Below are 26,230 nucleotides of genomic sequence, written 5' to 3'. Positions count from 1 at the left end.
ATTATGTGGTAATTTTCTTGAGAACCCAGACCCATTCCCAGCACCCTGCAGGCACAGGCTTCTTTCTTCCTCTTTTGTACACTATGACCTGCTACTCAGCGTCTTTTTATCTTCAAATATTGCCATTTTATCTACTTCCTCTTAGCCAGGAAGTGCAATTTTATTCTTTCTATTGTTTAACCTTTCCTTTCATATTGAAGTATTTTCTGCCTCTCCCCCCCCACTTCTTCATACTAGGGGATTTCCTCATTCTGATACTTAAAATTTATACTCTTTCTAATTATTGGCTGTTTCTAATATATATTCTCATTTTTCTTAGTGTGTTCTTAAATGTTTCCTTGTTAGTGTTTTTGCTTGTTTGCTTCTGTGTTATTCATGTAGCTGATTTTTCTTTTTAATGTCTTTTGTCACAAAGCTTCTTGGTTCTCTGTTCCGTTTATCTTGGGATATATTACGGAGATAAGTTTTCTTCTGATGCAAACATCTTGCTACTTTGGGGTCATGAACCCATTTTCTTTTCCCTGGCAGCCTCTTAGAAAGGAGTGCCAGACGCCCAAGCTCATCACAACAATAAAGTCAGTATTTGGCCTTTTGGATATAGGCTCCAGGTATCAAAAACCTTCTAGAGAGCTGTGTGGTTTGGACCCTTAGCTGTGACCCCCTAGGAGGAAGTAGACAGGATCCTTACTCATCCTCGCTCTCTTGGCAGGGGAGGCGGGTGAGGTGCAGATGGAGGCAGGTGAGGTGCAGGTGGGGGTGGGTGAGGTGCAGGTGGGGGCAGGTGAGGTGCAGGTGGAGGCGGGTAAGGTGCAGGTGGGGGCGGGTGAGGTGCAGGTGGGGGCAGGTGAGGTGCAGGTGGGGGCAGGTGAGGTGCTGGTGGAGGCAGGTGAGGTGCAGGTGGGGGTGGGTAAGGTGCAGGTGGGGGCGGGTGAGGTGCTGGTGGGGGCGGGTGAGGTGCAGGTGGAGGCAGGTGAGGTTCTGGTGGAGGCAGGTGAGGTGCAGGTGGAGACAGGTGAGGTGCAGGTGGGGGTGGGTGAGGTGCAGGTGGAGGCAGGTGAGGTGCTGGTGGAGGAAATGCTTGCTTCAGTGCGAGGCTTCTGCACTAACCCATCCCCCGACCAGCATAGTGCATTCCTTCCCTAAATGTGTTCATAATAATTTTCTTACGTTCCTCTCTTTCTTCACTCCTGGACTCCCAGGGAGCCAGTAGCTGGTCCAGAAATGGGAATGGGCTATTTTGAGTTCATTTATTTTAGGTATCACATTAATTTTTAAAACTCGGTTTTAAACTAGTGCGCGATACCATTTTGCTTTAAAGTGCTATTTTAGTAGAACACGGTCTCTGTATTTCTCTTTCCATTTCTGGAAATCACTGTCTTCAAGAAGAAAAATTCAGAACTTTTCTCCACGAACGGTGGCTGGCTTGGCTCAGTGGATGAAGGCACTTGCTGCCAGGCCTGCGTACACTCTCCAGGACACACATGGTCCCAGAAAATAGGCCTTGACCTCCACGGCATATGTGTGCAAACACACACACCACACACACACACCACAAACACCACACACATGCACACACACACACACACACCACACACACACACCATACGTCACACGTACCACACACAACACAAACACCACACACATGCACACAAACACACCACACACACCCACTATAAACACCACACACATGCACACACACACATCACACAGCACACACACCACATACCACACACACCACACACACAGAGCACCTACAGGTGGAGGTTTACATCTGCATGTGTGGCTAGAAAGTCTGTCACGTATTATTGAATGTAAAGGCTTTAGCTATCCAGGCTTGTGCAGCACTGATAGAAATCATAAGTAAAAATGTAGACCTTTTACAATAGATGCCCACCTTTTACAACAGATGCCCACATGAACTCACCTCCCAAGTGGCGCACAGATCTGTTTTGTGGTATGCCCACTGACCGTTTTCATCTTTAGGATAAAACTCCTTTCCAGGCTGTAAAATGCAAAATATTTATTAATATCTAAGAATTAAAAATACATAATTTAAGAGGTTGTCAGCATGCCAACATACCATGGCCCTGCAAATCAAGCTTACCAATTTATATACTTTCTTAAGAAATGTTATACGTCTATATAATGTTGTGATATCATATAGAACATATGTATATTTTCAGAAAATTATATACATAGGATGCATTATGATATCTTATTAATAACATGATATATAGCTATTCAGTCACAGAATGTATTTTATAATTGTGGGGGGTCCCTGTGAGTGTCACAGCAGGTAGGGAATTGGTCCAGGTGAGGTAAGAATGAAACTCAGTTCAACCTGACTTAGCCAGTGCTAAGACAAGTTTCTTGGAGTCTGACACCAGCCATATTTAATCACAGAACAATTTTAGAAAAAAAATTTCCTGGTGGCAATGAACTCAGTCCAAAGTTGCAATAAAGTTAAGAAATGTTTACATTGAAACTCTTTACGAAGAACGTCTGGCTTCTTCTATAAAGATGGGTTCTGTTGATTCAGAAGCAATGCTCAATATTTAGCGGGGAAGGGTCTGGGATAAATGAAACATAAATTCTGGGGATACGGGTGAAGCCCAGCTCTATGGGTAGCAAAGGATCACCAGGTTGTAGATGGCATCCTTTCCCAGCATGCCTGGAGGAAGACAGGTAAACATCTTTTTCCCTGAAGGACGAGTCTGCATGCTGACCCTTTCCTAGATTCTCCAGCTTATTGGTGTGTGCAAGGACCTCTAATACAGTCTCTTTTGTGGTGCTCTCCAGGTAGTCTCATTTGTCCAATGCACTTGGCACCTTACTTCCCAAGATAGAATAATTTCCCAGTCTTTGACAGTAGACATGTGGGCTATTAAGGAAAGAATGGTTGCTGAGCCTGAGGACGTTCAGTGTCAGTGTTCTGGCAATCTATTCTATCTGAAGTTTAAGGCAACAAGGTTCTTACTCTCTGGAAAAAAAAAACCCAATCAGGATGAAGAGAGAGGAGAAATGTAACTGGAAGTTTGTCTCTTACCCACCAGTTCCCAAATAACCACTCTGAGGCTTAATATTAATTACAAAATGTTTGGTCTATTAGCTCAGGTTTATTATTAACTAGCTCTTACATCTGAAATTAATTCATTTCTATTATTCTGAATTTTACCAAAAGACTCATGGCTTGTTACCTTACATCTTGCTTCCCCGGCAGCTGCTGGTGTCTCCCTGACTCTGTCTCCTTTCTCCCTGTCTTTCTGTTTAGATTTCCTGTTTGGCTTCATTCTGCCTGGCTATTGGCTAAATCAGTTTCTTTATTAACCAATGGTAATAAGACATATTCACAGCATAGAGAAGGGCATCATCTCCCCTTTTTTGTCTAATTAAAAAAGAAGGTTTTAACTTTAACATAGTAAAATCACATATAACAAAGCAGTTATCAAACAAGAATTACAGTAACAATATTTAGAAAATATTTAAAAAATATTCTATCATCTATTTATATTTGTATTTTAACTATATATTCCATTTTAAATGAGCTGCAAAAATGCAATACCTTAAACAAGAGTAGAAATATGTATAACAAAATTGACCTTAAATTTTTATCAGTAAACCAAAATCCATACCAATATAAAGTATTTTGAGATTAACAGTTGTTTTTTGGATTAAAATAGCTTTAATAATCTATATTTTTCATCATTTCTATATTGTATCCTCCTTTTCTCTTTAGAAAGAGATTGACTATGACCATTAATCATTTATAACTGACCCCTTTTAAATGAAAACAAATATTTACAAACAATATTTTGGGAATTTGGGTGTAGTTTTCTATACTATTTCCTGCTGATTGGGGGAACTGGTAATCTTGGGAGATTCTGAGAAAATTTAGAACTATGGTTAAATCTTGTCTGTAGTAGTCAGTAAGGCTACATAGTTTCAGCCAGTTGCCTTAAAACTGTTCTGGATGTTGGATCACCTGGGCCATCACTCACATGGAGGCTTCTCAGGGGGGTCTTGCTAGATCAAATCATAATAGCCTGGAAGGAATTCATGGTTTCTCACCTTCTGTGGAAACAAAAGCAGGACCTATCTCTATCCCTTCTCCTCTCTCTCAAGCCTACACACATTTTTTAAAAACACACTGTGACCTGTTTAGAGTTTTATTTTTGTCTAAATCTAGCTTTATTGTGTATTTGCAATCATTTTTTGACCAGGAGAGATTTTAAAATGTTAAGTGGGCATGGCTAGGACCAATGCTGTGGCTTTGGCTGTTGACTCCACCCCATTTGGCTTTCCAACATGGCGGAGGCATGTTCACCACCAGCTCTGGGAGTCATGCCTACCACTCCAGCTCTAGGGATGCAATGGGTCCATGCCACCACCAAGCAGCTTGTAACACGTTGCTCACAAACTCCACTCAAGTGAGCCATAGCAGGACTCTTGAAAAAGTTGTCTGTGTTGCCAGCATGATCGAGGAAGCTGTCTCTTAAAGGAGTCACACATCTGCTGCCACCAGCAAACAGAGACTATCTGAAAAAAATGTGGCTGCCAAGAAGCTCTGCTTGATTCCAGGTTTTTTGGGATTTGAAGCCCTCTTTTTTTTTTAAAGCTCTTTTAGGTCTTATGTGGATCCATGCCAGATGGTGGGCACTGTTAGTTATTATTAGTTATGATAAAAGATAAATTAGATATGAAACTTTAGACTCACAGAAATAAAATAATGTAATACTTTTTAATTTTGTCAAATACAAATAGACTAAATATTGTAGCTGTAATTCTTGCTTGATAACTGTTTTGTTATATGTAATTTTACTATGTTAAAGTTAAAACCTTCCTTTTTAATTAGACAGGAAAGGGATAATGATGTGGGATGCCCTTCAGTATGCTGTAAATATATCTTATTAACATTGGCTAATAAGGAAACCAATTTGGCCAATAGCCAGGCAGAATGGAGCCAGTGGGAAATCCAAGTAGAGAGACAGGGAGAAAGTAGGTGGATTCAGGGAGATACTAGCAGCCACCAGGGAAACAAATGTGAAGTAACAAGCCACAAACCTTGTGGTAAAATATAGAATAATAGAAATGGGTTAACTTAATATATAAGAGCTAGTTAATAATAAGCCTGAGCTAATAGGCCAAACAGTTTGTAATTAATATTAAGCCTCAGAGTGGTTATTTGGGTACTTGCTGGCAGGAGAGAAACCTCCAGTTACAGAGAAATTCTTCAGCTGAGAAAAAGTATAGTTCTCTGTAGAGGATCTGCCAAGACTAGACCAGTCAACACTCTGACACGGATGGAGGAAGATTTCCCAAGTCCCTACCAGTAGATGAAGAGCTATCGGAAGGTAGTGACTACTGAGGGAGGAGAACCAGCTTTTTGTTTGTTTGTTTAGTGATGAGCTCACAATCCTAAGTGGTCATCCCAAAACTCATGCAAGTAAAGGCAGTAATAATTGGACTCAGTAGATTTTACAAATACACAAACACAGAAATGTATATATACATGAATGAATATATATATATATATATAGCCTGCACACACAGAGGAATGTATATACATACAAATTAATATACACATATATACATATTATGTAATATATATATATATATACATTGTCTGCACACACATATGAATGATGAGATCATGAATTCGAGAACGGGTAGATTGGGGATATGGGTGGAGTTAGAGGTAAAAATAACGCAACTATAGTGTACTCATATATGAAATCCTCTAAACAAGAGAATTTAATACACTAAGAAAGAAAGAAAGAAAGAAAGATGGAAAAGCTGGCTAGAACAGCTGCTAGGTCCTAGGCACAGATAAGACTCCAGCCCTGCCAGTGGCTCTGTTCTTTTTTTATTCTTATAATGACTTGTTGTTGTTGTTTTGAGATAGGGTTTCTCTGTATTGTCCTGTCTGTTCTGAAACTCCTTCTGTAGACCAGGCTGGCCTTGAACTCACAGATCTGCCTGTCTCTGCCTCCCGAGTGCTGGGACTAAAGATGTGCATCACCACCAACTCGCTTAATTACATTTTTAATTAAAAAATTTGTGTGTATGTATATGTACCCAATCCACGGCATTTCTGTGAAGATCAGAGGACAGCGTGGGAACTGACTCCTCCCTTCTACCCTGTGGATCCAAGCAGCAGGTACATGCACAGCCATCTCACCTTCGGCTTCTCAGCCTCCATTTTCCAGAGGCAACAAACTTTTGTTCACTTTAACCACTAAATCTCATATATTGTCATAACCACACAAAACATTTGAAGAAGGCGATGAAGCCACAGCACAATATCCATTTTATTCTTCAATTTGTTCCTAAATTCTTCCTTTGCCTTTATAAGGCATTCTTTGAAAAAAAAAAAAACCCACCACCAACAAAAAACACTTTACCCATTGTTGTGGCTTAAGACTTGGGAGAATTACTGGGACAGCAGTGGCTTTGTTGGCCTTTTTAACAACCTTCTGTGGAGTGCTCTCAAAAAGATAAATGCATTCATTTGTGGTTAGGCTTTTAAGATGAACACCAAAATGAGCTTTTGCTAAAGCTGAGTCTTTCTGCTTTTGGATACAATGGAAGATGGCAGAAGGTCATAGACGAGCCTTGTGGCATTAGCAAAGTCAGTGCCACCCAAAATAGGGAGGTTAAGAAGCAGTGGGAAGTTAAATTGGTATAGGGCCTCACTAAATGGCAGTGGCTGACTCAGCGAGGCCCTCCTTCCCATTCGGGGTTCTCAAAAATAACTGCAGAATGTGGAGAGACTGCAGCAGCCTGAGATCAGGAGGAACGTTCTGGAATAACCTTCACCATGATTGTGTGTAGTTCTTCTTAAAACAGAGTGTCCTATGAGGTTTTAGCTCAGCTTGGCTTATTGTCCCTGGGGAATAAAACACAGCGTCTTGAAGTTTCCCAGCTGCAGATGTGCCTATAGCTTGTGCAAATTGAGCGTGCCATAAATGCTATGTTGCCTCTGTCCCCTCAGGCCTATGCGTGAGCGATACAATTGCTTCCTTTTGTAAATATTCTTTCCCTCCCCGACTTGCACAAGTAATGGAAACTGCACCCCAGAGTGCCCTGGGTGTCACAGTACTATAGCAGGCCAGTGTCTGGTGTGTCTTGAACTTGCTTTGCCGCTGGGTCTGAGGAATCCTAGTTCTCGGAATGTAAGGCCTTTGGTCACCGATGCCTGGCTCAGCAATGGTGTATACCATCCAGGGAGAGGCCAACAGACCAGGGAATGTGTTATCATTGAGCCAGAGGCCAAGATGGAGGGCCGCTAGCTGAGGGATGATCTGATGAGAAGAACGAGGAGGTTGAGGCACTCCCAGGTGGAAACACCCTCCGCGACTAGATACAGGCACGCTGACCCTGTGAGAGTTCTTGTTTTCATTCCTCATGGAGCTGACCGAATGCGAATTTACTGAGAGCCTATCAAACTATATGGTCTTGTCAAACCCTCATCTGACCAAAAGCCTATGATTATTCAATGCTGTTGCAAAGTCACCAAGCCCATACCTCCATTCCAAAGGGAAACTTTCTCAAAGTCCCTCTCTGGCCTTGCCCTCAGAGGAGAGTCTCAGTGAAGCAGAACCTGGGCAGCAAGACTGATTGTTTAAACCACTTTAGACTCTGACACTTGGCGCCAAAGTCGGGCTTTTTTGCCCCGCCCCAGCGGCTCGGACAGAGGCTTGAATTTTAGTTTGAGAGAGCTACTCGCCCCAGCCCCAATCTCGTAGCCCTCTGCCTGGGTCCTAAAAACACAGCACGCTCCCGGCCCAGCTGCCAGACGCCCTGCTGTTTTTTAGTTCGTGACTCGGGCCCCAGTGCGTCCGAGGTACACTCGGCCACGCACGCCGTAGCCTGGGGTTTGGTGGGGGACCATTCGGCCCCGCCCGCCAGATCTACTCTCTGGAGCGCATCAAACCCTCCCTGCAGCGGAACCCCGCTGCCTGAATTAGCGGAAGCTCGGGTCTCAGGTGCCTGCGGTTTTGCACTACCAGGGCAGTTCCCCATTTGCGCCGCCACAGCAGCAGATTTGGTCTGATACAGAGGGACCGCTTCTGCGACCACTCTAACTCCTCAGGCAGAACAATCCACATCTAATTCAAGGCTGAATCCAGCCTTGGCTCTGCCGGGCTTCCTGGCCCTCCCCACAACTGCTCTAATTCACACAGTACACAGTCTACTTTAACTTTCAGTTTTGAGTTAGTTTCAAACCAGCTCTGACTTAGGCCACGTGGACTGGATACCTTGGACAGACTGTTTGAAGAAATAAAGATACTTTTACCTAAATGGGGATTGCAAATTGCTCCTGAAAAGATTCAGGGGGAGATTCTGTTAATTATTTAGGTTATAAAATAGGTTTACAAAAAATTAAGACACAAAAGGCACAAATTAGGAGAGATCGCCTACGGACTCTTAATGACTTTCAAAGACTGTTAGGAGACATTTCCAGTCTATGACCAGCTATTGAGATAACACTTAATCTAATAATTCATTTAAACAAAACCTTGGATGGTGATAAAGATTTGAACAGTCCCAGAGAATTAACAGCTGAAGCAGAAAAGGAACTGACAATGATTGAGGAAAAATTACAACAGCCACATGTGGACAGGGTGAATCCAGAGCTCAATTGTATTCTCGTCATACTACCATCAAAAATTTCTCCTACAGGAATTTGAATGCAGAGAGATGATATTATCTTGGAATGGATCTTTTTACCACATAAACCAAGTAAGAAACTGAAAACTTATGTGGAAAAAGTCTCTGAGTTAATTATAAAAGGCAAGTTGAGACTTTGCCAACTAGCAGGCATAGACCCAGCAGAAATTATAGTGCCTTTTACTGCTGATGAACTAAACAAATTATGGGAAGATAATGAACCATGGCAAAGAGCTTGTGCTAATTTTTTGGGAGACATTAATAACAACTATCCAAAAAGCAAGAGGCTTAACTTCATAAAGAGAACTTCTTGGGTCCTTCCTCGAATTGTCCGTGATGCTCCAATAACCGGAGCCCGTACATTCTATACTGATGCCAATAAATCAGGGAAGGCAGGTTACAAATCAGAAGACTTGGGTAAGGTGGACCAAAGTCCTTATGATTCTGTCCAGAAGGCAGAATTATATGCCATTCTTATGATGCTAAGGGATCTTAAAGAACCTATTAATATAGTTATTGATTCACAATACACAGAAAGAGTTATTTTACATATTGAAACTGCTGAATTTATACCTGATGATACAGAACTAACCTCATTGCTTATCCAGCTTCAAGATTTGATCAGGAACAGGCTTTGCCCTATGTACATAACACATCCAATCCCATATGGATCTGCCAGGTCCTCTAGCACAAGGTAATGCAGAAATTGATCAATTATTGATTGATAGTGTGCTACAAGCCTCTGAATTCCATAAAAAACATCATGTTAATAGCAAAGGTTTGAAGAAAGAGTTTTCTATTACATGGCAACAAGCTAAGGAGATTGTAAAGAAATGCCCTACTTGCTCTTTCTATAACCAAACGCCACTGCCTGCAGGGGCTAATCCAAAGGGCACCCAAAGGAATAAAATCTGGCAGATGGATGTGTTCCACTTTGCAGAATTTGGCAAATTAAAATATGTTCATCACACCATTGACACTTATTCAGGCTTCCAATGGGCAAATGCTTTAAGTTCAGAAAAAGCTGATTCAGTAATCACTCATTTATTAGAAGTCATGGCTATCATGGGTATACCTACACAAATAAAGACGGGTAATGGTCCTGCTTATGCCTCTAGGAAAATGAAATGGTTTTTTGATTATTACAATATCAAGCATGTTACAGGTATATCATACAATCCTACAGGTCAAGGAGTCATAGAAAGATCAAATCGAACTATAAAGGATATGTTGAACAAACAGAAAGGGGTGCAAAACACTCCCCAAAATAGGTTACATAATGCTTTGTTAACCTTGAATTTTCTCAACGCTAATGAGAAGGGAACAACGGCTGCAGAAAAACATTAGATAATGGAAAAGCACTGAACTAAATCAACCAGTTTATTTCAAGGATGTGCTGACCTCACAATGGAAGCCAGGAGATGTGCTGCGCTGGGGAAGGGGTTTTGCTCTTGTCTCCACAGGTGAGGAAAAATTGTGGATACCGTCAAAATTAATAAAGGTTCGGTTTGAAGAGGAGAAGCCCCTTGGAAAATATAAATAACAATTCATTCACAAGGATGGCGAGCATACTGATGGTAAGAAATACAGATAGGTTGGGGGCAGGGTTCTTTTCTTATCTCCACAGGAAAATACCCATCTTCAAAGAATTTAAGGGACCCTGAATATTTAATTACTGATGGATGGACATGTTCTGTAAGTATTAATTTATATATATGTCTTATTAAACATTTCTTTATAAATATGTAGAGCTGGTTTTGTAGTTGGATTATGGCTCAGTCCCTCTTCAATCCCAAGCCTGTTGATAAGAGATATTTCAGAGTTTCTGTCTCAGGTCAGGAGTCATGAAATGGGACAGAATAAAAATAATTATATACTTGATAAACTTTCTTTGCCTTTCCTCATATCTGTGTCTTTCTTTATATGTCAGTATATGTCTTTGTAGTTAATGTTTAAATTTCCCATAACAAACAACAAATTTTCCTACAGTAATCTTTGAAGTTTCCAGGATAAAGATGGGGCCCCACGACACCAACTCAATCTGGTTTTTATGACGTCATGAATTTTTTTTTTAAGCGCTAAAATTAGACCTGTTTTTTTGGTACCAACTGCACGAGACAATTTCGAATAGTGCACATTTTTGACAACACTCTGGCCGGACCTTCTCAAAATGCTCAGAGACTACTTACAATTTTTTTAGGTCAAAGGTTAATTTGGGAATTTTACCATCATTTGCTTTCACAAGACCCCCTAAGAAGAACGTCGTCCCCTTGTCAGCTAGAAGCAATCTTAGAGGATGATGATGTCCCTTCTCCCAACAGAGTTTGCCCTCAGGGTTAGGGACATCATTTACTGGTTGGTTTAGGGTTGAGGGGATAGGGAGATATTTTATGGAATTAGGGGTATATATAAAAAAGGGGGGGAGATTAACTGGTTTGATGGGATGATTGGTATTTGTGATTTACTGATTTTAGAAAATTATATTGGTACTGTTTCTTGTATATTGATATATTGAATATTGAATGTGAGTGTTCCTACCTCTATTTTTATATAAGAATATGCTTATAACTTTGTCTATATTGTATTGATACATCTACCATATTACAATGTACATTTCTACCTCTGATACTATTTATATAATAACATTGTTTACATTTGATATGTAATGACGTTGTTTGCAATTAAAGATCATTGTCTTCATATATTACACAGTTGTTTATTCTCTTAGTCTTCAAGTTAGATAGGTATTGAGAATTATATGTTTGTCATATTTATTTTTAGGTTAATCAGGTTTTTTAGATACATAGAGACTATATTTAGTATAGATAATATGATCTTCAGCCTCTTCGAAGAGCTGTAGAAAATGGCCTTTAATCTAACCTAGAATTCAGTGCCAATGAGACACAATCACTCCTGGCAATGCCACTCTACTCCCAAGAGAATGTTGAGCACCAAAGACACTCCACTGGGAGCTTGTCTTCTTGGCAGAACAGGCCTTTGGGTTGAGAAAAGCACATACCTCAACTACTGACAAAGACTGTATCTTTCTTTGTCAGTAGCTTCATCCATAAGTGGATGAAACAGGATTGTCTTATCTTGCCACGACAGGGTAGGATAGTTCTAAGAAAGTTCCTTGCCTTTAATAATGATATTTCAGTTATGTTAGGCCTTAGCCAAAGTTGGTTGACTCAACATTGCAAACGAGACTTTGGGTGATTGCCCAGGTAGTCAGTTGTCTCTGTCATTTTTTGCACATTTTGGATATCTCTTGTTTGTTAAGTAATATTAATTCCCTTCTCAGATCTTTGATGGAGTTGAAGATTAGATAATTGTAGTTACTCTCTACCTTATTTAGACTCCTTGAGATAGAATGTTTAGCAAAACTTTTGTTATATGTTTCTTGCTCAATATTGTTTGTTATATTTATTATTTGTTACTATTGTATATAGTTGTATTTGGTTTGGCTCTATCTTATTTAGACAAAAAGGGGAGATGTAGGAGAGACTCAGCCAATCACCTTACTTGTAGGGCGGGGTCCCCCACGGATATTTTTTAGTTATAAAGATTGCGGGCGTGCTCCCGGCCGCCCCTTCTGCTTCCCTGTTCTCCGCGGGAACCTCTGGTTCTGTAAGTCTATTTCCCAATTAAAGCTGTATATATTTATTAAATTTCTGTCTGCATTCATTTACTCTGGTACACTGTCTCAACCTGTTGTGCCATGCTTTGTTGATTCTCATGGGAGGTCTTATCTAAATAGAACCAGAGGAGGAGTGTATGGGGGGGGGTGAGAGGGGAGCAGGGGGGAAGGAATCTGTGGTTGGTGAAATCAATAAAAATATTATGTAAAATAAAAAACATGTATAATAGAAACTGCACTGAGTTAAGTGGTGTGGACCACATGGTGACAATTGCTGCTTGACAGGGTTCCAGTATTTCTACATTGCAGACCACAATTCTCCAGGACCTTATTACTTTAATTTTACTGATTCTCACCATGTCTTATGGGAGTTCCCTTCTGCCTTTTCCTTTGGGAGATTTTGTGTGGGCTTTGAAGGATGAAATGTATAAGATGTCAGCCTCTTTAAACAAAATAATTATTTGGAAAAAAAACCCAACCCTACCACCATGAACCCATGGAGGTAGCACGATGACTCTGGTCATGGTGTCCTCCTGATCACACCGGGAACAGGAAAGTTAGAGATTTATCGACCGGATACGCCTGACCCCAAGGATGAAAGGTCCATAGTCCAGATCCAGAGTCTGAGGCCATTGACAGCAAGAAGTCAGTTAGTAAGTGTAGGGAAATCAGAATGGTGCTGTAATACGGGAAAAGAGTGAGCCATCAGGCCCTTCCCTTTTGGGAGCTTCTGAGAGAAGCAGACCCATATGATAAGACTAAGTCACAAAGGGACACATTAGGGAACAGCTCAGTGTTTATGTGGTATGTCCCTTGAGCAATGAAAATTGTTCTTAAATTGTAGTTGAGTGTCTGGTCCCCAGAAGTCCTTTTGCAAAGTCAGGCATTTGGATGAGGGCCTCCGTTCCCTTGGGAGCTGGAGGACAGTTCCTGCTTGCTAAAGGGAGACGATTTCCTCATCTCTGACAGGAGGAACCTGTGGCTCTTCCACTGGTGTAAGAGGGCGCTTGGTGGATTTACTGAATGTTTGAGAACAATGGCATTTAGACACTTGCTAAACTTATCGGGTCTGTCTCAGCAAGAATGCTGTAATGAAGTCAGTGGCTGTAATGATTTCTCCTTGAATCATTGAGCCCGTTTTCAGTCTTGCCTGTGGCTAAACTATGGAGTATAAAAGATAAAGCCTTATTTCAACAAATGCAGTCATCCTGAATCACGCTCAGCTGTGTGACTCTGCTTCCCCTGGCTAGCTGCGCACCTCCTCTTTAGGACCCGAACCCAGCTGGAGCGGTTCTCTTGCAGTTAAGAAACTTGGGCCCAAACCTGTTAACATTATTTGTTGGGGTTGTGTCAGGCAAGACCGGCATCCTCCCATCTCCGGTCACAAACGCGGTAGCATTCTGTGCTCCTAAAGAAAGAGCAGTAAGGAATAGCGCTCGAAGCGGTACGCGGGTACTTGAGTTTACCTTAAAAGCCATGGGTAACTCAATGATGTAAAGGTCCACGTAGTCTAGCTGGAGGACCTTTAGCGTCCTTTCCAGGGCTGGGCGGACCATTTCGGGGATGTGATCTGTAGCCCACAGCTGGAAAGAAAGTTGAGGAGCACAGTGAGAAAATATATACATACTTCCACCTTCTCGTGGTGAATCCCTCATACACATGTCATCTGCTCCTGTCACATCCGAGGGAAGGAAGAGTTGATGAGGCTTTTGACACCTCTATGACACTCCTCTGGTCTTCAGTCTCATGCGGTCTCATACCCCAGGGCAATCCTGCCAATTCTTGCTAAGGCTTCACTCCACACCCAAAGTGTTAGATGCTGGATGCAGAAGGTCTGGTTTTCATGCCAAAGCGTAAAACAAAGAGCAGTGGTCACATACGTTAGTACATTTTTCTGGTAGCATAAATTTTGCTCCAAGGCTTTTCGGTGGAAGGGTAGGGGAGAGGATTGACTTTTAAAACCCTCTCTGTGACAGGAAAGAAAATTGGAAAGTTAGGCTCCCAGTTTCATTCCTGTCTTGAAAGCACAGAAAAACAAACAAACATAATGGCACACACCTGCAATGTCAGCTACTTGGGAGGCTGTGGCAAAAGGGCACAGAGTGAGTTCTAGACCAGACTAGACAATTGGGCAAGACTTTGTCTCAAACTAAAGGTTAAAGAAGAGTTAGTTGGTCAGGGGGACAGTCAGGGGAATGGGCTGGTGAGGTAGTTCAGTTAGTATAGGGCTTGACATACAAGTATGAGGACCAGAATTCAAGCCAGTCTTGGTAGCACATGCACAAAGGCTATGCATAATCAAAGCACTAGAGAGGAAGGTGGCTTGCTGGAAGCCAGCCTCACCTCATCAGTGGTCCCCAAGTCTCAGTAAGACCCTATCTCAAAAAACAAGATGGGTGACTGTTGAGGAATGAAGTTGGCTTCTGGCATGCGCATACACACACTACACACACTTGCACAGACACCCACATATACATATACCACTTAAAAGGTGGGGAATGTAGCTTGGTTAGTCAGTGCCCGCCTTGCATGCACAAGGCCCTGGGTTCAAACCCTAGTGATGGTGGGGAGGGAGCATAGAATAGAGAAAAGTAAAGGAGAGAGAGAATAGTAGAAAAATGCTTCTGTTACTACTGCGGGGTCCACTGGCATCCCCCGCTGCCTTCCCATCCAAGTTAAATCCCATTTTCCATTTTAATTCACTTTTTCTTTTCTTTCTGTGATATTGGGGATTGAACCCAGGACCTCATGCATGCTAGGTAAACACTCTACCACTGAGCTACAGCCAAATTCCTTTTTAACTATGGAGATGAAGGCTTGTTAAGTTGTAGTGGTGTTCTACTTGCCTGAGGATAAAGCTTGCCTGAGGATCAGAAAAGTAAACAGCCACACTGGCCAGCCTTATAGACCAGTCAGGAATAACACACACCTTTAATCCCAGCAGCCACACTAGCTTGCCATAGAAACCAGACAGTAATGGTGCATGCCTTTAATCCTAGAACTAGAGAGGAATATAAAACGGGAGGAGACAGCTCTCAGTTTCAGTCTCATTCTGAGATTCCTGGAGGCAGGATCACCCTTTCGGACTGAGGTAGAGGTAAGAGCCAGTGGCTGACTGCTTTGCTTTTCTGACCTTCAGGTTTAAGCTCAATTTCCCTCTCTGAGTTTTATTAATCATGCTTCATTAAGTTATTTAGGCTGTCTTTGAACTCTACCTGTAGTCCAGGCAGGCACTGAGCTATGATCCTCCTGCCTCAGCCTCCTGAATAGATGAAATCACAGGACCTCTTTAATATTCTTTTGCTCAACAAAGATGTAAAATGTTAGTTTTTTGCTAGGTACCATTTAGGTGCTTTGTAAATGCTAATTCATAAGTTTATGAAATGCTTGGCTTTATGATTCCCACCTTAAAGAGGGAAACCAAGGTCTGGAAATGCTAAAACTTCCCAGCCGGGTCAAGCAGCTAGCTGCTCTATATATTCTCTTGTATTATGTTGCAGTAGAGAATGTTTTCTGACCCGGGCAATTGTCTTAGTCACTATTCTATTGCTGACAAGAACACCATGACCAAGACAACTCTTACAAAAGAAAGCATTTAATTGGAGGCTTGCTTGCAGTTTCAAATCATCATCATGGCAAGCAGACAGACAGACACTGGAGCAGTAGCTGAGAGCTTTACATGATCTACAGACAGTAAGCAGACACAGCACTGGGCTTAGCTTGGGCTTTTGAAACCTCAAAGCTCACCCCCAGCGACACATCTCCTTCAACATGTACGCCCCTTCTCCAACAAGGCTATACCTCCTAATCCTTCCAAACAGTCTACCAACTGGGGACTAAACATGCAAACATATGAGCCTATGGGGGTCATTCTTATCCAAACTGCAACAAAAACCAAGCAGCAAAGTCTGTGCATTCACCCTCCGCCACACGCTGCCCTTGGATGTTGGCTGTGCTGCAGTGGAAAGAGATCTTAATGGACCAAGGCTGTGGTTATATCTTGTTTGTACAAATAAAGTTTGCCTGAAGATCAGAGGGTGGAGTTAGCCACTAGCTAACCATAGAGGTCTGGAGGCCTGTGCAGACAGACAGGAAGTGAGTGATATGGCTGGGCGGACAGAGGAAGTGATAAGGCGGGAGGAGACAGGAACTCTATCTCTTTTTCAGATGGGAAGTTGAAAGGTAAGGTGGTTGTGCTTTGGTTCCTTCGACTCTCTGATCTCTCAGCGTTTCCCCCAATATCTGACTCTGGGCTTTTATTACTAAAACCTATTAGAACTCATGCTACACAAAGTGACCAGCCTTTCCACGAACTCAGACATAGTCTTTCTGTTCACTTATGATTGTATTTCAGTACGTGTGCTTTATTAGGCTTAATTGATATGCATGCATACACAGGTATGTTTTTCAGCAAATTAAAGGATTTCAAACGATAATTTGCCCATTTTCTCCTCCCCTTTTCCCCACTCTTCTTCTTTCTTTTATTGTGTTCCAATATTTGAGATCATGTCTAGGTTCTGTGCATGCTAGAGGAGGGCTATTCTACTGAGCTGCCTCCCCCAACCCTAAGCCATGTTCACCATATTTACATAGAAAGAAATGACTCACCTTTCCGCAGTAGAAAATCTCTTCTCTCTTCACCTTCCCTTCTGCTATCTTTTCTCTGATGGCCTCACCAACTTCATGTTCATTGTGGTAGATGAAGGCCCCGTCAAGGTGCCGGTACCCCTCATCAAGGGCCATTTTCACCGCCTTATAGGTCTCCCTAGGGACCTTATGTGATAAAGAGGAGAAGTGGAGGGAAAAGAGAAATGGATTTTAAGTTCATGTTAAAAAAGGACATCCCATAATATATCATTTTATAGCCCATGTAACAATTCCCAATTCTGTGCTGTCATGATTGGAAGATCATGGCGCTAAAAGAAACTGTAGAGGACTGCCTCCTTCAGTACTCCATCTATCCACTCCAGATTGCCCTTCATATTGTAGCTTCAGAAACGTGATTTGATGGGTATCCCCAAAACAGCATGCAGAGTCTGAGGTCTGGACGTAAAACGACGTGGGCTCCCATCTCAGTTCAGGGACTCGGCAGCCGTCATCTGGAGCAATGTGTTCAATCTTCCTATGTTTTCTATTGGTCAGAGGGCCTAAGTGGCATTGGCTTTGTAATATGAGAATTACATTAGAAAGTGCGTGTAGTACAAAGCATGGTCAGAGATCCTGGCACATAGTTAAGTGTCTGGAACACTTTTAGCTATTATTTTTAAACTCTATTTATCAGTGCCACACCAACTCCAGTGTCGTCTGTGTGACATGACATATGTCATTATGCCGGATGGGAGCTACGTGTCCCATGGGACTAGGCTTCCTGGAGGTCAATGGCAGACAGCCTGGTATTAGCCACAGCTGAGGCATAGACGGGTTTCTCGATTAGCTGGCTATGAGGGATATGAGCTTTGCACAATCTCTTTTATAATAATGATATTCTATATACATACAAGACAAGGATCATTCTCTTCAGGAACAGCTCTGGGATAAGGAAGCACAGTATGGGAATGTATAAGACTACAGCAGAACCTTTGTCATACACAGGGTGTATGATGAGCAAGGGAATAGATGGGTTAATGTTGATGGACAAAGACTGTTATATTATACTTTCAACTTTATGGATAGGCTTGCTAGATCCCAGCCCCCATGATGTCTGCTGCATAAGAAGGTACTAAAAAGTATAGTTCAACAGGTGCAGAGAACTGATTAGGCATATTTGGTCACTAGATGAAATAAAGGGTTAGGAAGAGGAAGGGCCATGATAGCGATAATGAGACAGAAACTTTCTATTCATAAGATGAAACCACTTGTCTGAGGCTTACAGTCCCAAGGACAAGATTTCCTCTTCTAAGGATGCTTTATGTCTAACACCTGTTCCTGATAATGTACTTTTCTTAGATATTGCTGATGTGACTAAAAGAAGCTTTCATACTGTGCCAACCAATGATACATGACCTTCTGATTTGTTCTTTGTTTGAATACTATATAATGAAAACATGAATTCAGTAAAACCGCAGCAGATTCCAACCACTCTCTTGTGTGCTGTGTCTGTCTGTCATTCGCCGAACTTGTGCCTTCCTGTTACCAAGACCCTGCTTCTCCCATGGTCTGAGTGGCTCCCCTGAGCCGGTCCGTGGCATATCAGAAGTCCTGAGTTCAATTCCCAGCAACCACTTGGTGGCTAACAACCGTAATAGGCATTGAGGCCCTGTTTTGTCATGCAGGCATACATGCAAATAAAACACTCATATGCATAAATAAACTCTAGTTATATCTCCATAACCTCTGATGTGCACATCCCTCTCACAAATGTTTCCATTAGATTAGTAAGTGCTATTTAACTGTGCACCATATACTAGACATTATCAGGAGACTCTAGAGTTGAACAAGCAGTGGTCTTTTCTAATAGACATCTCAGGCAGCTGAGAAAGATTGTAGTGACCTTGTGATAAGTGCTATAGAGTGGAGAACAAGGGGCTGGTGTGAACACATATGTAAGTCATGTAATAAGAAGGAAGAGGGATCCTTTGACATTCTTTGACTTGAGCCTTAAACATTTTGTAGAGGGGGCTGGGAGATGGCTCAGCTGGTAAACAGTATGCCACACTAGCGTGAGGGCCTGAGCATGCACGTAAAAGCGAAGCGTGATGGGGTGAGCCTGTATTCTCACTGCTGGGTTGAATAACAGAGATGGGCACGCAGATCTTTGAAACATTCTGGTCTACCAACGTAGCAGCTGGTGAGTTCTAGGTTTTTTGAGACTCCCACTGTCTCAAAAAAATATGGTGGAGAGCAGCTGAAAAAGGCACCCAATGTCAACCCCTGGCCTCCACACACAGTTAAACATATGTGCACAGTTACACATGTCTACACATCCACTCACACATACACTCCAAGTTCAGTGGGAGACAAATAAGCAAGTCCAAAGACAGGGAGGTGTAGGTAGAGAAAGAGAGGACCGTGTGTTCAAAGGTGTTCCTATGAAACTCAGATCATATTCCTTGTTTTGTTGTGGGTCTGTATGTGTGTATATGTGTGTATATCTTTGTGTGTGCGAGTACACTCACCGGTGGATGTGTGTATGAAGGCCAGGGATCAATTTCAGGTATAGTCTGTGGTGCAATTGTGGAAGACAGAAGATGACCTGTGGGGTCATCTCTCTCCTTCTACCGTATTGGTTCCAGGATTTGAACTCATATTATCAGGCTTGACAGCAAGTCCCTTTACCCACTGAGCCAAATTTGCTAGCCTCATACTCTTCTATTGTTTTTAATTGTTTGGTTTGCAGACAAGGTCTTTTGTTGAATTTGTGTTCTAAGTTTTGTCTAGATTGGCTAGCCAATGAGGCGTTGGGAATCTGCCTGTCTTGCTCCAACAGCCCTGGGGTTAGGGACATATACCACCATGCCTGGCTTTTTATGTGGGTGCCAGGGGTCAGCAATCATGTTTGTGAAGCAGGCCCTTCACCCGTCTGGCCATCTCCTCAGTCCTGGATCATGCTTTGCTCGTAGGGAGAATGATAAGAGCTGGTTGGCTAACTGATGAATCCGCTAATGTACAAAGGCCTGGCGTGCAGGACTGTGGAATGTGTGATTGATAGGGCATGGCAGTGTGACATGAGCTCACACGGGCTTCAGCAAGACCCCAGTGCTGCTTCTCTGACACCCTCACTTTGTGTCTGCTTCCCAGTCACCATGAAGAGGCCAGTGTGGCCCCCTCATGCTCATCACCTTGACAGTCTGCATTACCACGTGGTCAAAGTGACTCAGATAAGCAATGTCAGCCCCAAACTTCACTGAGGGAAGGATTATTCTATTGCAGATCCTTTTCTGTGCAGTGATTTTGATTCTTCTCCTTCCTGAGTCTTCAGCTATTGGACCAGACTCTACCTTTGCTGCTTCTACAGTTGGTAAGGAGTCTATGTTTTCTCTTTGAGTTTAAGTGCCTACATAGCAAGACAATTCTCTTCACACTAGAAGCTTCTGCAGACTCGTGTGTACAGGTGACCCCTGCTGGCAGTCTGCAGGCCACAGCTGGGACAAGGGTGTCTGTGAATGCATCTCTACACAAATTCACAAGCAGACTTTGTTTTCAGTCCTTTAGAGCATGAACGCTGTAGCTGATGACTCTGTGTTGCAGTTCAAGAAGCGTGGATATGCCTGCGTGGCAGGTATTCCTTAGATGCTTGTTAGACTGCACTACAAATTTTTGGATAAAAATTAAAAGGAGCTTATAAATAATACACTCACAAATTCCATGCCCCTCATTTCACCCCAGTTAGCCTTCTGCTGACTTTCAAGGAAAAAGAAAAACAAATCGATTTCTGTAATGGGACGATGTTAAGCCATAAATTGATAGAGTTCAACCTTTGATTTAAAGTCCATTCAGGGCCGGGTGGTGGTGGTGCATGCCTTTAATCCCAGCACTCGGAAGGCAGAAGCAGGTGGATCTCTGTGAGTTCGAGGCCAGTCTGGTCTACAAGAGCTAGTTCCAGGACAGGCTCCAAAGCTACAGAGAAACCCTGTCTTGAAAAACCAAATAATAATAATAATAAAATAAAATAATAAATAAATAAAGTCCATTCAGGTAAACAGTAGTCACTGATAGTAGTCACTGGATCTTGCTTTTATTATTATACACACATGCACACACACACCTCATACCACGCACACACCACACATACACACACACACTCCACACCACACATACACACACCACACACACACCACACACCACACAGACACACACCACACACACAACCCACACCACACATACATACACACCACACACACACCATACACACACACCCCACACCACACAGACACACAACCCATACCACACATATACATACACATACCATACACACACACCACACACACCATATCACACACACACCACACATATACATACACACACCATACACACATTCCCCACATACACACATCCAACCCCACACACACAACCCATACCAAACACACACACACACACACATATATACACACACACCATACACACACCACACACACACACATATATATACACACACATACACCATACACACACCACACACACTACACACACACCACACATATACATACACACACCATACACACATTCCCCACATACACACATCCAACCCCACACACACAACCCATACCAAACACACACACACATATATATATACACACACACACCATACACACACCACACACACACATATATATACACACACACACCATACACACACCACACACACACATATATATACACACACACACCATACACACACCACACACACACATATATATACACACACACACCATACACACACCACACACACACTACACACACACACACCACACACACTATACACACACATATATATACACACACACCATACACACACCACACACACACATATATATACACACACATACACCATACACACACCACACACACACATATATATACACACACACACCATACACACACCACACACACACATATATATATACACACACACCATACACACACCACACACACACTACACACACACACACCACACACACACTATACACACACATATATATACACACACCACACACACACTATACACACACATATATATACACACACCATACACACACCACACACACACCACACACACACATATATATACACACACATACACCATACACACACACACACACCACACACACACTATACACACACATATATATACACACACACACCATACACACACCACACACACACCACACACACACCACACACACACATATATATACACACACATACACCATACACACACCACACACACTACACACACACACATATATATATACACACACACCATACACACACACACATATATATACACACATACACCATACACACACCACACACACACTACACACACACACACACACACACACACACACATATATATACACACACACACCATACACACACCACACACACACCACACACACACATATATATATACACACACACACACACACCATACACACACCGCACACACACTACACACACATACACGTAAGTATGTACATACCGGTCTAGGATCTGAGTAGGTACCAAGGCCAATGACAGGAATACTGTTCCCATCACTTAGAGGTATTCGATGATTTGTAGCAGTGAGGTTCATTGTGGAGAAGGGAGTGGAAGCTTCAAGTTTCTGGTAGCGATTCTGAACAGGACAGAGACACATTATTTTAAAATATATCCTAGGACCTATTGCATAAAAGAATTGATTAGTAGGAGGAGGAGCTTGGCAGGGAAAGAAGAAAAATAAATAGATTTCCCAATCCCCCCACCCCTCCCTCAAGGCTTCTCTGGAGATTGTACGCAGTGCTGTTTCTTTGCCCTTCATCAGGGCCTTGAGATAGCAAACCTGTTGATGGGCTATGCTTAGTCTTCCCAAAAAAAATATATCTATCTAGCTTCTGTCAGGAGGTTATTCTACTCCCTGGCTCCCAAAAGCTTATAAACATATCCTAAGACAAAAATGTTTTCAGCTCAACTTCAAGAGTTCCCATAGTCTATCACAGTCTCAAACTTATTTAAAAGTCCTAAGTACAAAGTCTCTTCTGAGGTTCTTGCAGTCTCTTAACTGTAGTCCCCTGAAAAAAAAAAGCTAAAAAGCAGGTCACGTACTTCCCACAAATAATGGCATATACCAAAAGGGAAGCAAAGTGAGGAAATACTGGGCCAAAGCAAGACAAAAAACCAGCTTGGCAAACACCAAACTCCGTATCTCCATGTCTGATGTCAAAATGCTCTTCAGATTTCCAACTCCTTTCAGATTTGTTGACTGCCACACACTTCTTTCTCTTGGGCTGGTTCTACCCCTGCTAGCAGCGCTCCTGGGCAGGTACCCCATGGCTAAGGCATCTGCAACATCTTGATGTCTCCACCAGGCTTCAGCTTGATAGCTTCAGGCAATGGCCTCTCTAGGCCTCTATTCAGGGGCACCCCTGACACATGCCTTGATCTCGGCGGCTTTCCTTAGGCGTGGAGAGAAATTCCACAACCCCTTTCTTCTGTCCTTGACTCTAAAACCAATACCACCACTGAAGCCGCCAAGTTCTACTTCTTGCTAGGGCTGGAACATGGATTAATTACATCTTGTCTAATTACAACTTCACCAGCTTTCTGTTTTCCATGGTTTTCTTCACTGCCTAAGCTTGGCTAGTCTGGAACTTGCTCTATAGACCAGGCTGGCCTCCAACTTTGAGATCTATCAGCGTCTGACTTCCTAGTGCTGGGATTAAAGGCGTAAACCATCACATCTGGCTCTAAGCTTTTCTTTAATTCCTTTTCACAAGTTGGATATTTAGCTGGATAAGCTCTTGCTCCGAGGTTACTACGACTCTCTTTATTCTGAATATGTTTATCTCCTTGAACACAGGATTTAGCTCTATTCTGTTTCCTGGTGTCCCTTTTCTCAATCTGTACATTTTTGCATTTTTATTTTCTTAGTTTGCTCCTTTGCATTGTAAGTCTTCATCAGAGTTAACACTAATAAGCACATGACAGAGTCTATATTAGCTTGTTTGGGGATTTCCTCTGCCAATGGAATTAATCCAAAGTTCTTCACTTTCACTTCAGGCAGACTTTTTGGACAAGGGCAACATTCTTCACCAAAATACCACAAGAACTATCTCTAAGCCACATACTAAAATTCTCTGAAACCTCTTGAGGTAGCCCCCCCCCCATTCATCAAATCACACTCAGCACCACTGTCTTCCACGCTCTGATCAGTATGGTCCATTACGCAGTGCTTAAAGCATTCCAGTGTTTTCCAAGCCCAAAGTACCAAAGTCCATATTTTTCCAAACAAAAACATGGTCCAGCTATTATAGCAATACCTCAGTCCCTGGTACCAGCTTTTGTCTTAGTTCTGGTTTCTGTTGCCGTGAAGAGACACCGTGACCGTGGAAGCTCTTATAAGAACATTTAAATTGGAGTGACCTGCTTACAGTTCAGAGGTTCAGTCTTTTATCATCATGGTAGGACATGGCAGTGTGCAGGCAGACGTGGTGTTGGAGAGGTAGCGGCTACTTGCTGATATGCAGGCAATAGGAAGTAGACAGAGTATCACATTAAGCAAAGCTTGAACAAACACTAGACTTCAAAACCCACCTCCACAGTAACACACTTCCTCCAACAAGGCCATACTACACCAATAAAGTCACACCTTCCAACAGTGCCACTTCCTGTTAAAGAAAATGTAAGCCATTCTCATTCAAACTACCACACATCCCCAAGAAAGAAACAGGCCAATCATAAAGAGGCCAAAGCAGCACTCATACCCAGCAAGGCACAAACTCAGTCTTGTAGCTCCGTGTTCGGCACATGTCGTGACACCAAGAGCTTAGACAGCTGCAGCTCTCAGGCCTTTCTGGTTCCAGCCCACATAGCAACTCTCTCAAGCTGACCGGCTACAACCTTCCTTAACAGACTGCTACCACAGCAGCTAAGCAGTCTTACTTGGGCTCTCCTCCGTTTGTATGTTCGTGGGTGAGTAGCCACACATTGACTTACTTCGGGAGAGTGCTTCTCCAGCACAGCACAGGGAGGGCCTGTTAATTGGGAGTTAGGGTTTAACCCTAACTACATGGAAGAATCACTTGGAGTACTTAAAAAACATATTCTCGTGCCCAGGCGCCATTCACTGACTTAATTACCTAAAATAAACACTACGTACAGTCAATGAGAGAATTGCTTTTGAATTATACTTTCTCAGCAGCTCCAACTTCACAACTGAAATAACAATATCAAAGAGGTATATTTTTCAGTTTATTTATTATGAACTTTACATGTTGTCTCTAATTTAATTTTCAAAACAATTTTATATGGTGGAATGTTCTGGGTCATTGGTGTCTATTCCAAACTACAGCACATGACCTCTTGGGAAAGAGAGTCTTTACAGACATGATTAGGTAAGATTAGTTCATATTGGGTTAGAGTGGGCTTTGATCCAATGATTGGTGTCCTTAGAACATTAGAAAACAGAGCCTGAGAGAGGAAGATCAGATGCCAGGCGCTGGAGTACGCAAAGCCAAAGAATTTGAGAATAGGTGGCAAGCATGCCAGCTGGAAAGAGGCAATGTGGTCCTCCCTGGAATCTCTCTCTCTCTCTCTCTCTCTCTCTCTGTGTGTGTGTGTGTGTGTGTGTGTGTGTGTGTGTGTGTAGATCAGAGGTCAGTGCTGAGTATATCTTCCATAATTACTTTCCTTCTTCTGATTATTATTCTTTTGAAATAGGGTCTCTTATTGATTCTAGAGCTCAGCAGTAGGCTGGACTGGCTGGTCCGCAAGCCCCAGGGATTCTCTTGTCATTACAGGTGTGCACAGACACACTTCACTTTTTTCCTTGAATTCTGAGGATCAGAACCAAGCTCTGCACACTTTCCTGGCAAACATTTTCCCGACTGTGGTAGTGAGCTTCAACTGCCTACTTAGCACACTTGGAATCACTGAGAAGAGAGTTTGGGCGAGGAACTGTCTCTATTAGGTTGGCCTATGAGTGTCTCTGTGGGAGACTGTCTTAAGTTAATTGATGTGGGACTATCCAGGTTACAGTGGGAGGCACCAGGTCTTGGGCAGGGGGTTCTGAAGTGTGTATGAGCAGAGCAGGTAAGCTAAGCGCAAGCGAGGAAGCATGCCTGCATTCGTTTCTCTCTGCTCTTGACCGTGACTGTGGTGTGGCCAGCTACTGTAAGTTCCTGCCTTGCCTTCATGGCAATGAACTGCACCCTAGAACTACGAGCTAACATAAGTTCTCCCTTCAGTTGTCTGTGGTTGGAGTATTTTATCACAGCAACAGAGATG

The 26,230-nt window shown here is 42.5% G+C and overlaps 1 protein-coding gene across 1 annotated transcript in view; it reads right to left on the bottom strand.

The window, feature by feature from the left end:
- The window catches only part of Akr1d1 (aldo-keto reductase family 1 member D1), a 37,553-nt gene extending 13,218 nt beyond the window's left edge, over window positions 1–24,335 (bottom strand). Inside the window, exons 1-5 of the mRNA XM_075953711.1 lie at window positions 24,265–24,335; window positions 22,449–22,583; window positions 16,916–17,080; window positions 13,774–13,890; window positions 1,925–2,002 (exon numbers count right to left, since the gene is read on the bottom strand). Of these exons, the coding sequence (XP_075809826.1) occupies window positions 1,925–2,002; window positions 13,774–13,890; window positions 16,916–17,080; window positions 22,449–22,541 (453 nt within the window). The 5' untranslated portion in view covers window positions 22,542–22,583; window positions 24,265–24,335. The remainder of the gene's footprint in view (window positions 1–1,924; window positions 2,003–13,773; window positions 13,891–16,915; window positions 17,081–22,448; window positions 22,584–24,264) is intronic.
- Window positions 24,336–26,230: the final 1,895 nt, after the last annotated feature.

Source organism: Microtus pennsylvanicus, chromosome 19, assembly GCF_037038515.1.
Source record: "Microtus pennsylvanicus isolate mMicPen1 chromosome 19, mMicPen1.hap1, whole genome shotgun sequence".
Taxonomy (NCBI): domain Eukaryota; kingdom Metazoa; phylum Chordata; class Mammalia; order Rodentia; family Cricetidae; genus Microtus; species Microtus pennsylvanicus.
Note: the sequence above shows the minus strand (reverse complement) of the source record. Positions and strands in the feature narration are given on the sequence as shown.